Source organism: Leucoraja erinacea, chromosome 37 (genome assembly GCF_028641065.1).
Source record: "Leucoraja erinacea ecotype New England chromosome 37, Leri_hhj_1, whole genome shotgun sequence".
NCBI lineage: Eukaryota > Metazoa > Chordata > Chondrichthyes > Rajiformes > Rajidae > Leucoraja > Leucoraja erinaceus.
Genome location: NC_073413.1, coordinates 3,200,951 through 3,213,043, shown reverse-complemented (window position 1 = coordinate 3,213,043; position 12,093 = coordinate 3,200,951). Strand labels below are relative to the sequence as shown.

The 12,093-nt window shown below is 48.6% G+C and overlaps 1 protein-coding gene across 1 annotated transcript in view; it reads left to right on the top strand.

The window, feature by feature from the left end:
• The window catches only part of scaf1 (SR-related CTD-associated factor 1), a 55,581-nt gene extending 47,360 nt beyond the window's left edge, over positions 1 to 8,221 (top strand). The window contains 3 exon segments of the mRNA XM_055663085.1: positions 245 to 508; positions 3,355 to 3,483; positions 7,776 to 8,221. Of these exon segments, the coding sequence (XP_055519060.1) occupies positions 245 to 508; positions 3,355 to 3,483; positions 7,776 to 7,958 (576 nt within the window). The 3' untranslated portion in view covers positions 7,959 to 8,221.
• The last annotated feature ends 3,872 nt before the right edge of the window (positions 8,222 to 12,093 follow it).

The window sequence follows — 12,093 nt, the reverse complement described above, 5'->3', positions numbered from 1 at the left end:
TTTAAGATGTCACTGCGGTTTGGGAAGGAGGTGGGACTAGCTCGTGAGTTCTTCCAGTGACGTTTCAGAAGCAGGATAATGTTAGTGTGCGGGGATCGCCGGCCGGCACGGACTCGGTGGGCCGAAGGGCCTATTTCCGCGTGTATCTCGAAACTAAACTAAGCATGGTGCAGCATATGGCCGTTACCTGCCCGGTGCCATTGTACGGAGCTGGCAGCTGGATAACTGATCGATCTCTCCACAGATTCTCAGCCAGGCAAAGCCCCCTGCCTCCCAAGTGCCGAGCAGCCTGTCCGCCCACCTTCACGCCAGCCAGCCCGGGCCGAAGTTTCTGCGCCAAGGCTCCCTGTCCATGCTGGGCACCTCGGCCGGGCCGCCGGCATTGTCGGGTTCTGCCAGCCAGCCGCCCGCCACCACCTCCAGCAAGCTCTACAACATGCTAGACAGCGGCGACATGGCCAAGATGGAGGGCTCCACCAGCTCCGATGCCAACATGGATAGCGACAGGGTAAGGTTCCCCAACCAGCTCCAGCAGAGCGTGGCAAGGTGGCACAGCGGTAGAGTTTGCCTTCATTGCGAGAGGATTTGAGTTTAGGAGCAAGGAGGTCCTCCTGCAGTTGTACAGGGCCCTGGTGAGACTGCACATAGGGTATTGTGTGCAGTTTTGGTCTCCTAATTTGAGGAAGGACATTCTTGCTATCGAGGGAGCCCAGCGTAGGTTCACCAGGTTAATTCCCGGGGTGGCGGGACTGACATATGAAGAAAGAATGGTTCGACTGGGATTGTATTCACTGGAATTTAGAAGGATGAGAGGACACCATGTAAAATTCTTAAAGGATTCGACAGGCTAGATGCAGGAAAAATGTTCCTGATGTTGGGGAAGTCCAGAACCAGGGGTCACAGTTTAAGAATAAAGGGTTGACCACTCAGGACTGAAATGAAGACAAACCTTTTCACCCAGAGATTTGTGAATTTGTGGTATTCTCTGCCACAGTAGGCAGTGGAGGCCAATTCACTGGATGTTTTCACGAGAGAGTTAGATTTAGCTCTTAGGGCTAACGGAATCAAGGGAAAAAGCAGGAGCGGGGTACTGATTTTAGATGATCAGCCATGATCATATTGAATGGCGGTGCTGGCTCGAAGGGCCGAATGGCCTACTCCTGCACCTATGTTTGATCCTGATGACAGGTAATGCTCCATTTTCTTAGGATCACACACCTAGCTGATATTTTGAATCTTGAGAGAGGGGCAGCACGGTGGCGCAGTAGTAGAGTCGCTGCCTCACAGCGCCAGGTACCCGGGTTCGATCCTGACTACGTGTGCTGCTTGTGTGCACGGAGCTTGTACGTTCTCCCCGTGACCGCGTGGGTTTTCCCCGGGTGCTCTGGTTTCCTCCCACACTCCAAAGACGTACAGGTTTGTAGGTTAATTGGCTTTGGTTAAAAAGTCTAAATTGTCCCGTGTGTGTGTGTCTGTGTGTGTGTGTGTTAGTTAGTTAGTGCTGGTGTACTGGGATCATTGGTCAGCGTGGACTCAGTCAACATGCCTCGCACAACGCTGTATCTCCAAACTGAAAATAAACTAAAATCCCCCCGTTGACTTTACTGTGCACTCACCTGGCCTTTAAAATGAAGCTGATTCACCCCAAGTGCTGGAGTAACACAGCGGGACAGGCAGCATCTCTGGAGAGAAGGAATGGCTAACGTTTCGGGTCGAGACCCTTCTTAAGACTGGCCCCCAAGTGTGTTCAGTTTTGGTCGCACTGTCATGGGAAGATGTTTCCTTTAGACTTTACTTTGTAGACAATAGACAATAGGTGCAGGAGTAGGCCATTCGGCCCTTCGAGCCAGCACCGCCATTCAATGTGATTATGGCTGATCATCCCCAAACAGTACCCCGTTCCTGCCTTCTCCACATATCCCCTGACTCTGCTATTTTTAAGAGCCCTATCTAGCTCTCTCTTGAAAGAATCCAGAGAACCTGCCTCCACCGCCCTCTGAGGCAGAGAATTCCAAAGACTCTCCACTCTCTGTGAGAAAAAGTGTTTCCTCGTCTCCCTTCTAAATGGCTTACTCCTTATTCCTAAACTGTGGCCCCTGGTTCTGGACTCCCCTAACATCGGGAACATGTTTCCTGCCACTAGTGTGTCCAAGCCCTTAACAATCTTATATGTTTCAATGAGATACCCTCTCATCCTTCTAAACTCCAGAGTGTACAAGCCCAGCTGCTCCATTCTCTCAGCATATGACAGTCCCGCCATCCCGGGAATTAACCTTGTAAACCTACGCTGCACTCCCTCAATAGCAAGAATGTCCTTCCTCAAATTAGGTGACTTTAGAGATGTTGCATGGAAACAGGCACTTCGGCCCAATGAGTCTGTGCCGACCACTGATCACCCTGCACATTAGGAATAAGCTCCACACTAGGGACAATTTGCAATTTTACAGAAGGTACAGGTCACGGGGAGAGCATACAAACTCCGTACAGACAGCACCCGTAGTCAGGATCGAACCCGGGTCTCCGGCGCTGTGAGGCAGCAACTCTACCGCTGCGCCACCGTGCTGCTTTGTGTTAATCCAAAAAAGGGTGCAGTGAAGGTTTACGAGGAAGTTGTCAGGACTTGAGGGCCTGAGTTATAAGGCGAGGTTGAGCAGGCTAGGACTAGTCGTTGGAGCGCAGGAGGATGAGGGGTGATCACATAGAGATCATGAGAGGAATAGATTGGGTAAATGAAACCGTGTTGGAAGGAACTGCAGATGCTGGTTTACACTGAAGATAGACACAAAATGCTGGAGTAACTCAGCGGGACAGGCAGCATCTCTGGAGGAAAGGAATGGGTTTTGGGTCGAGACCTTTCTTCAGACTGAGAGACAGGGGAGAGGGAAACTAGAGATATGAAAGGGTAAGGTGTGAAAAGGACAGATCAAAGCAGACAATGCTCAAGGACATCTAGGAATGGGTTCATTGTTTGAACTGTCTTTTATCCAGAGCAGGGGAATAGAGAGCCATGGGAACAACTTTGTCCCACAAAGGTTGATGGGTGTCTGGTGCGAGTTGCTGGAGGAGGTAGTTGAGGCCAGAATGTTAGTCGGGCACAGGATAAAGTATTTGAGGCACGTATGAAAAGCTTGCGGGGCCCAATCTAATTGAGGCCCAGGCTGCTGCTGGGCCTCCAGAGGCCCACTCCACTCGACGTGGACACAATGTCCCACAAATACACCGTCCCTCACCCTGCCCGCGCCTCCCTCAGTCCACCTCGTGACCCCCCCCCCCCCGAGCGTCTCTGAGTCCCTCTCGTCCCTGCTCGGTTAGTACTGACTCTGTCGCTGGTGTGTGTGTGTGTGTCCCACACAGTACCTGAAGAAGCTGCACACTCAGGAGCGCGCGGTGGAGGAGGTGAAGCTGGCCATCAAACCCTTCTACCAGAGGAAAGAGATCAACAAGGAAGACTACAAGGACATTCTCCGCAAAGCTGTACATAAGGTAAGCACTACAGGAGGAAAACCCTGGCGGCCATATGGAGAACGTACCAACTCCGTGCAGGCAGGATCCAACCCGGGTCTCTGGCGCTGTGAGGCTGCAGCTCTGCCGCTGCGCCACCGTGCCGCCCCTGATACGTCCGTTTCCTCCACTGTTAAGACAGTGTGCATCGTCTACAAAATGCACATGCTAAAGGGCCTGTCCCACTTGCTGATTTTACCGGCATCATCTTTTGATTTTGAACATCTCCAAATCCAGCGACGACAAAAAAAATGTTGTGGTACTTGAAAAAACACCGCGCATCAATACATCATCACGCCGCATCACACCGTGACACGATACATCAGTCAATGTTGCCGGCAGTCGCTGAAAAATTCGCCAAGTGGGACAGGCCCATAAGGCATTACAGTTTTCACAGTTTAGTTTATTGTCACATGCACCGAGGTACAGTGCAAAAGCTTTTGTTGCGTGCTAACCAGCCAGCGGAAAGACAACACATGTTTACAATCGAGCCATTCACAGTGTAGATAAGGGAATAACATTTAGTGCAGGGGTGGGGAACTTGCGGCCTTCTAGGCCATTAAGTGCGGCCTTTTGAATGAATCCAAATTTTGTCGAACAAATCCTTTTATTTTTATTAATATGTTTTTGTTTGTCTTTTTTTTAATTTTAATCTTAAAATGAACATATTTAAAATACTAAAGAGTAAAAGAAGAATAAACGGAATAATCCTCCCCGACTGACGGCCACAATTAAAACATTAATAATAATAATAATAATTTTATTTATAGAGCACTATAAAAACAAACATAGCTGCAACAAAGTGCTGTACATCACTAATCATTGACAAAAAAGTTAATACACACCAAAAATAACAATCAAAAGAAATGGTAGGAAAAGACATGTAAAATAAAGAAACATTAAAAACACCAAAAACAGAAGCAAAATCTCAGGCATGGTCAAAAGCCAGGGAGTAACAAATGTGTTTTAACACTGGATTTGAAGATGGACAGTGAGGGGGCCTGTCTGATGTGCAACGGCAGGGTGTTCCAGAGTGCCGGAGCAGCAACAGAGAAGGCTCTATCCCCTCTGAGCCTCCGACTAGACCTCGGTACCTCCAGGAGCAGCTGACCAGCTGACCTGAGGGACCGGGCAGGAGTGTATGGGTGGAGCAGCTCAGAGAGGTAAGGCGGGGCGAGCCCATTCAGAGATTTATAAACAAATAACAGTATCTTAAAATGAACTCGAAAGTGCACCGGGAGCCAGTGGAGGGAGGCCAGAATTGGCGATATGTGCTCCCTCTTTCGAGTCCCATTAGTAAATCATGAGGGCTATTTTAACAGAATATTGAACATTTTGAAGTATATCTAATTGAAGTTTCTTGGATGCGGCCTTATTAGATTACAGCTAACTTAATGCGGCCTTCCAACATGAAAAGGTTCCACACCCCTGGTTTAGTGCAAGGTAAAGCCAGGAAAGTCTGATCAAGGATAGTGTAAGGGTCTCCAGTGAGGTAGATAGTAGTTCAGCACTGCTCTCTGGTTGTGGTAGGATGATTCAGTTGCCTGATAACAGCTGGGAAGAAACTGCCCCTGAATCTGTAGGTGTGCTGAACAACGGGGAAGATACTATGATTAAAGGAGGTTCTCTGATGTTCACTGGCTGCAGAACTGGTGAAATGGTATTCAGGCGGCACTTTCTAAAGGTGAATTTTTCTGAGGCCGAGGCTTTATAAGGCGCTGCTGGTCAGGCTACATTTGGAATATTGCGAACTATTCTGGGGTCCCATATCTGAGGCAGGATGTGCTGGCGTTGGAGAGGGTCCAGGGGAGGTTGACGTGAATGAACCCGGGGATGAGTGGGCTAACTAAAGTATGACGACTCTGGGACGTCTCTGGGCCTGTACTCGCTGGAGTTTGGACGGATGTGGGGAGGATCTCATTGCTGCAAATCAAATGGAGAAAGGCCTGGATGGAGTGGATGTGGAGAGGATGTTTCCACTGGAATTTATTTAAATTAATAAGATCATAAGTGATAGTAGTAGGCTATTCGGCCCATCAAGTCTACGAGAAACATAGAAAAGGATATAGAAACTTCTTATAGAAACTTACAAAATTCTTAAGGGGTTGGACAGGCTAGATGCAGGAAGATTGTTCCCGATGTGGGGGAAGTCCAGGACAAGGGGTCACAGCTTAAGGATAAGGGGGAAATCCTTTAAAACCGAGATGAGAAGAACTTTTTTCACACAGAGAGTGGTGAATCTCTGGAACTCTCTGCCACAGAGGGTAGTTGAGGCCAGTTCATTGGATATATTTAAGAGGGAGTTAGATGTGGCCCTTGTGGCTAAGGGGATCAGGGGGTATGGAGAGAAGGCAGGTACGGGATATTGAGTTGGATGATCAGCCATGATCATATTGAATGGCGGTGCAGGCTCGAAGGGCCGAATGGCCTACTCCTGCACCTAATTTCTATGTTTCTAATTTCTAAAATAGGTGCAGGAGGAGGCCATTCGGCCCTTCGAGCCAGCACCGCCATTCATTGTGATCGTGGCAGATCGTCTCCAATCAATAACCCGTGCCTGCCTTCCCCCCATATCCCTTGACTCCACTAGACCCTATTCAATCCTGGCTGATCTATATCTCCCTCCTAACCCCATTCTCCTGCCTTCTCCCCATAACCTCTGACACCCGTACTGATCAAGAATCTATCTATCTCTGTCTTAAATATATCCACTAACGTCCTCCACAGCCTTCCATGGCAAAGAATTCCACAGATTCACCACCCTCTGACTAAAGTAATTCCTCATCTCCTTCCTAAAAGAGCGTCCTTTAATTCTGAGGCTGTGACCTCTAGTCCTAGACTCTCCCACTAGCGGAAACATCCTCTCCACATCCACTGTATCCAAGCCTTTCACTATTCTGTACGTTTCAATGGGGTCCCCCCCCCCTCATTCTTCTGAACTCCAGCGCTGTCAGACGGTTTGAGAGGGAGAGATAGATCAGCCATGATTGAATGGCAGAGTAGACATGATGGGCCGAATGGCCTAATTCTGCTCTTATCATCTATATTTAAAATAAATCACCTACCATAATTTGTGCTAAAATAAATTCCTATGGTAGACAAAAATGCTGGAGAAACTCAGCGGGTAAGGCAGCATCTATAGATTGAAGCATATAGATCTATAGATGCTGCCTCACCCGCTGAGTTTCTCCAGCATTTTTGTCTACCTTCGATTATTCCAGCATCTACAGTTCTTTCTTAAAAACCTCAGATTCCTATGATTATCCCTCTAAAAATGTCCTATCCATGGACATGTCCAAATGTTTCTTATTCATTGTGTACGTCCTCCAGCAGCTAATACCATATAACCTACCTCTGCTTTGTGTAAAAAAGCAAGTTGCCACTCAGGTTCCCTATTAAATCTTCTCCCTCCCCCTTGGCTTAACACCATGTCCTCTGTTACAAAGTAGAGGTATCAAGAACCAAAGCTTTTCTCTGTACCTCGGTACACAGCTTCAGTGGCGCAGCGGTAGAGGTGCTGCCTTATAGCGCCAGAGGCCCAGGTTCGATCCTGGTTACGGGTGCTGGTCTATACTGAGTTTGTACTGTTGTTGAGTTTCTCCCCGTGACCCACGCGGGTTTTCTCCGAGAACTTCGGTTTCCTCCCGCACTCCAAAGACGTGCAGGTTTGTAGGTTAATTGGCTTGGCACAAATGTCAAAACAATCATCCCTAGTGTGTGTATGTGTGTGGGGGATAGTGTTAACGTGCGGGGATCGCTGGTCGGCGCGGACCCGGTGGGCCGAAGGGCCTGCTTCAATAGACAATAGGTGCAGGAGTTGGCCATTCGGCCCTTCGAGGCTGCACTGCCATTCAATGTGATCATGGCTAATCATCCCCAATCAGTTTCCCGTTTCAGCGCTGCATCCCTCAATTAAACCAAACTAAACACACGAGAACAATGTGAACAGATGTATTTATGTATGTATTGTTAGATCTATGTACCACTGTATGTAGCATGTTAGTACCTGCACTAGTGTAAAGCACTTTGGTCAACGAGAGTTGTTTTTAAATGTGCTATAGAAATATAAATTGACTTGATTTAACAAAACTCAGCGGGACAGGCGGCATCTCTGGAGAGAAGGAATGGGTGACGTTTCGGGTCGAGACGATAAGCCTAAACTTGGCGCTGGATCTCTCGGCGTGACGTCCCCTCGTGACTCTCCAATCCTCTCGACCCTCCCTCCCATCCCCGACTCACGGCATCTCTGTCTTTTCCACCTCCCCCCCCTGCAGATCTGCCACAGTAAAAGTGGCGAAATTAACCCGGTCAAAGTTGCCAACCTGGTGAAGGCCTACGTAGAGAAGTACAAGTACGCACGGCGGCACGGCAAGCGGCCGGACGATGCCGGGCTGCAGAGCAACGGCAAGGAGATCGGCAAGCTAGAAAAACACGGCAAAGTCTCGGCGCAGACGTAAACAAAAAAAACCCCCGCAAACCAGAGACAGATTTTATGAGTTACCAGAATTCAATAATCTTTGAGCACCTCCCCTGTGTTTTTTTTTTTTTTTTTTTTTTTTTTTTTTTTTTTCATTTTTAATAAGTGTGAAGATGTTTTTTTTTTAAAAAGACAAAACAATTTTTAGAAATCCATCTGGCATTCCTGAGTTTCCGATCTCAATAGTGGCAGTGCCTGAAGTAGATGCAAGAGACTCGGGACACTTTTAATGAAATGCAGAAAGGGGAGGGGGGGGGGTGGGAGGTGGGGTGGGGGTGGGGTGGCAGAATCATCTTGGATATTTGGACAAAAATACCACTTCTATAAAAACCTGTATACTGTATTTCCCAATTGCTGTACATAGGATTAGAGTCACAGGCAAAGTTTCTCATTTCCTTTCTCATCTGTTAATATTCTGTTTACCTCTCCTGCACATCCCATCCTACATTCTCTCTCGCTCTCTCTCTCTCTCTCTCTCTCCCTCTCTCTCTCTCTCTCTCTCTCTCTCTGTCTCTCACTCTTTCTCTGTCTCTCTCTCTCTCTCTCTATCCCTGTCTCTCTCTCTCTCTCCCTCTGTCTCTCTGTCTCTCTCTCTCTCACTCCCTCTGTCACTGACTCTTTCTGTCTGTCTCTCTCTGTCTGCCTCTCTCTGTCACTCTCTCACTGTCTCTCTGTCTGTCTCTTTTCTCTCCCACTCCCTCTCTCCCCCTTTTTCCCCCTCTCTCTCTCCTCTCTCCCCCCCCCTCTCCCCCCCCCCCTCTCTCTCTCCGACTCCCCCTCACACCTCCTCTGGCCCCTCCACTCTAGTTGTGCATGACACCCCTTTTTGTAGATCAGTGAATTCTATATGTTTGCACTGTCTTTTAACCGGAAATAAATGATATTATTCCACGCTCGGCGACTGAGAGAGATGGGCAGTGTATTAGAGAGGACCCTGTCTGTCCTGGTGATGTCTATGTTATTCGTTACTGTTTTTAAGAAAAAAAAAAAAAGATATATATATATAGTTGAAGACTGCAGGAGAGCATACGAGAACATGTACGTCTTCTCATTTGCACGATTTGAATTGGGTAAGAGGAGGGGATCGAACCTGCGACCACTGCTCTCGGAACACGCTCTCTTCCTGTTTCCTTTAGCCGTTGCTCCTGACGCCATGAACCGGTCGGTCTCTCGAGGCACGGGAGCGGGATGTTGTTTTTTTGTCACCATCACACTGTAATTACTGTTGTAACATTAGTGTTGGCTCTTGGAGAGCAGGTGGGGTTTGGTTGTGGGGGGGGGAGGCTGGAACAAAACAGGTTGGTTTATCCTGTGTCAGAGGGGATCGTACGGTCCTGCATGTCCACCTTCCTGCTGGCTCCCACTGCCCCTTGACCATCTCCCCCCACTTCCATCACACCAGCGACCTACAAGGCACAGAGGCTTGGCTGGCTAACAATTCCCTCCCACTAAAGGGCCTGTCCTGCTTTCAAGACCTAATTCACGACCTTTTTTACCCGTGGCCATTTTTCATCATGCTGGAAAAAACGCCCCGACCTACTTGATGCCACGAGTGCCTACGACCAGCATCACGACCTCGTGACGACCATGCTGCGAGTATGAGTCAAGGGCAAACTCAGCAGAGGTCGTGAATTAGGTGGTGAAAGTGGGACAGTCCCCTAATGCACATAATGCATCCAATTTTCACCCATGTTGAGCTGTGCCCATAAACCAGTCCCCAGCCACCATGGACAAACAAGACCAGTTTGCCGACCGTCCCCACTGACTTTCATTTAGCTGTTTCTTTTATTTATTTTTCCAAGCAAAACGTGTTTCTGATTTTTCTTTTCAATAGCCCTCCTCGCCCGCTTCACCATTTGGTGGGGTGGGGGAATCGCAGGCCCTCTGACATCCGAGTGCCAGAGTTGGCCACTGTCACCCACCTTCCAGGCACCACCATCTCCCCAGTCTGCTGCCAAATCATGTTATAGACATAGGATTGATTGGGGGCCACTTTCTGATCACGTTGGAGCCCTGTTGCCCCCTCCCCCCATCCCCGTCCCTCTCCTGCTCCACGCCCCACCCACGCCGAACAGTCACACGGTACCCCCAGTAGAGCGGGCGGCCCTTTAGCTTCAGCACTCGGCAGCCCCTTGCTAGAACAGTTGTCTGGTGGCTCTGCAAGAAGGCACTGCGGGGGGCTGGCTCACACCACGGACACACACAAAATGCAGCAGTAACTCAGCGGGACAGGCAGCGCATCTGGAGACAAGGAACGGGTGACGCATGGGGTCTGACGAAGGGCCACCTTCATCCTTTTCCCCCAGAGATGCTGCGTGAACCTCTTGAGTTTGAACCGTTTGTGTCGGTCTCTTGGGCTTGACTTGACTTGACTGCCAATATTATGGAAGGGGGGAAGGAGATTTAATTTTTTTTAACTTGAGGCTTACCCTTGTATGTAGTATCATCGCAAGAGAAGGGGTTTGGATGTGTGTGATTTCAGTGTGACAAGTGTATTGGCCATTCTAGTGCTAGGCTGGAGCAAGCCCTTGTCTTAACTATTGTTTGCTGTCTTTTGCTCCTGAATGGATTTGCAAGTATGTATGTATGTGATGAATGAGACGTGTGTCTGATGTACTGGGGCTGCTGAGGTGGGAGGGGGTTAGGGATAGACCGGGTCTCATGCACCCGCTGAGTATATATATATTGATAACTGGGGGTTTTGCTGACCATTTTAAATACTAGATAACCAATCGCTCATTTAGGAAGAGGCAACAATGATGTCCCTCTTTGAGAAATTACAGAATCTCATCATTTAAAAAATAAAAGAAACCATTTTTTAATTAAAAAAAAAAAAAAACGAGCCTCAAGAAAATTGGAGAAATTGTTTTGTAAAACAACTAATTTATTTCAGTTGTTTATATTTGCGGTTGAGGGGGCCCGCCCTAGTGTTTCTGCACTTCTGCCCTGAAGGAGATGAAACTATGAGCAGTATTAGCACAGTTGAAGGTAAGGGGCGCTAAATGTTGGGGACTCGAGTCGCCGGGGGGTGGGTGGGAGATGATTTTAGTCCAGGTTTTATCTCTAATAATCCTTACACAAACTCCTCGCGTCCCCCCAGCAAACTGGCACAGACAACTGCAGGAGTTATACTGTAGGTGCTGGTGTACACTGAAGATGGCCACACAACGCTGGACTAACTCAGCGGGGCGGGCAGCATCTGTGGAGAAAAATGAATGGGTGACGTGCTATGTTTGTGCCATGTACCTTTTTCATACCTCTCGTTCGTTCATTTGCTCTATATATCTCTTGGCATCACCGTCTGCAATCTCTCGTTCTCCTCCCCCCCCCCCCCAATTTCTCTCCCCCCTCCCCCAACTCTCGGTCTGAAGAAGTGTCTCGACCCGGAAACGTCGTTCGTTCCTTTTTCTCCCAGAGATGCTGCCCTGACCCCCCCCCCCCCCCCATACCCATCCCCCGAGTTACTCCAGCTTTTTTGTGCCTGGCCTTCTACGGAGATGGCGATACCTCGACTGCATGTGGTGGGTGCAGGAGTGGGGAGAGCGGGTGGAAGGTTGCCCTCCCGACTCCACAAAGCAAGCGAGTTTTATTACCGCTGTTCCCGGGGGACTCGATGTGATGATGTGCCTCTGATAGCTGGGAGGATGCCTGTGGCACTACCACTGTGCTCGATCAGCCGTGCTAATATTGTAATTATCTGCCTGTTGTTGAGAAATATTGTATAAATAAAAACGAGATTGTTACAGAACACAAGTGCTAGTCTCTTTTAAAATGTCAGATCCAAACACCAGCCCCCAGTTCCTGCCCTACCCTGACTCTGGTTAAATCTGCTGCGTTGGCAGCTTGAGGCATTCTTGTTATTGAGGGAGTGCTGCGTAGGTTCACCAGGTTAATGCCCAGGATGGCGGGACTGACATCTGATGAAAGAATGGGTCGACTGGGCTTGTATTTACTGGAATTTAGAAGGATGAGAGGGTATCTTATAGAAACATATAACATTCTTAAGGGATTGGACAGGCTAGATGCAGGAAAAAAAATCCTGAAGTTGGGGGGAGTCCAGAACCAGGGGTCACAGTTTAAGAATAAGGGGTATGCCATTTAGGACTGAGATGAGG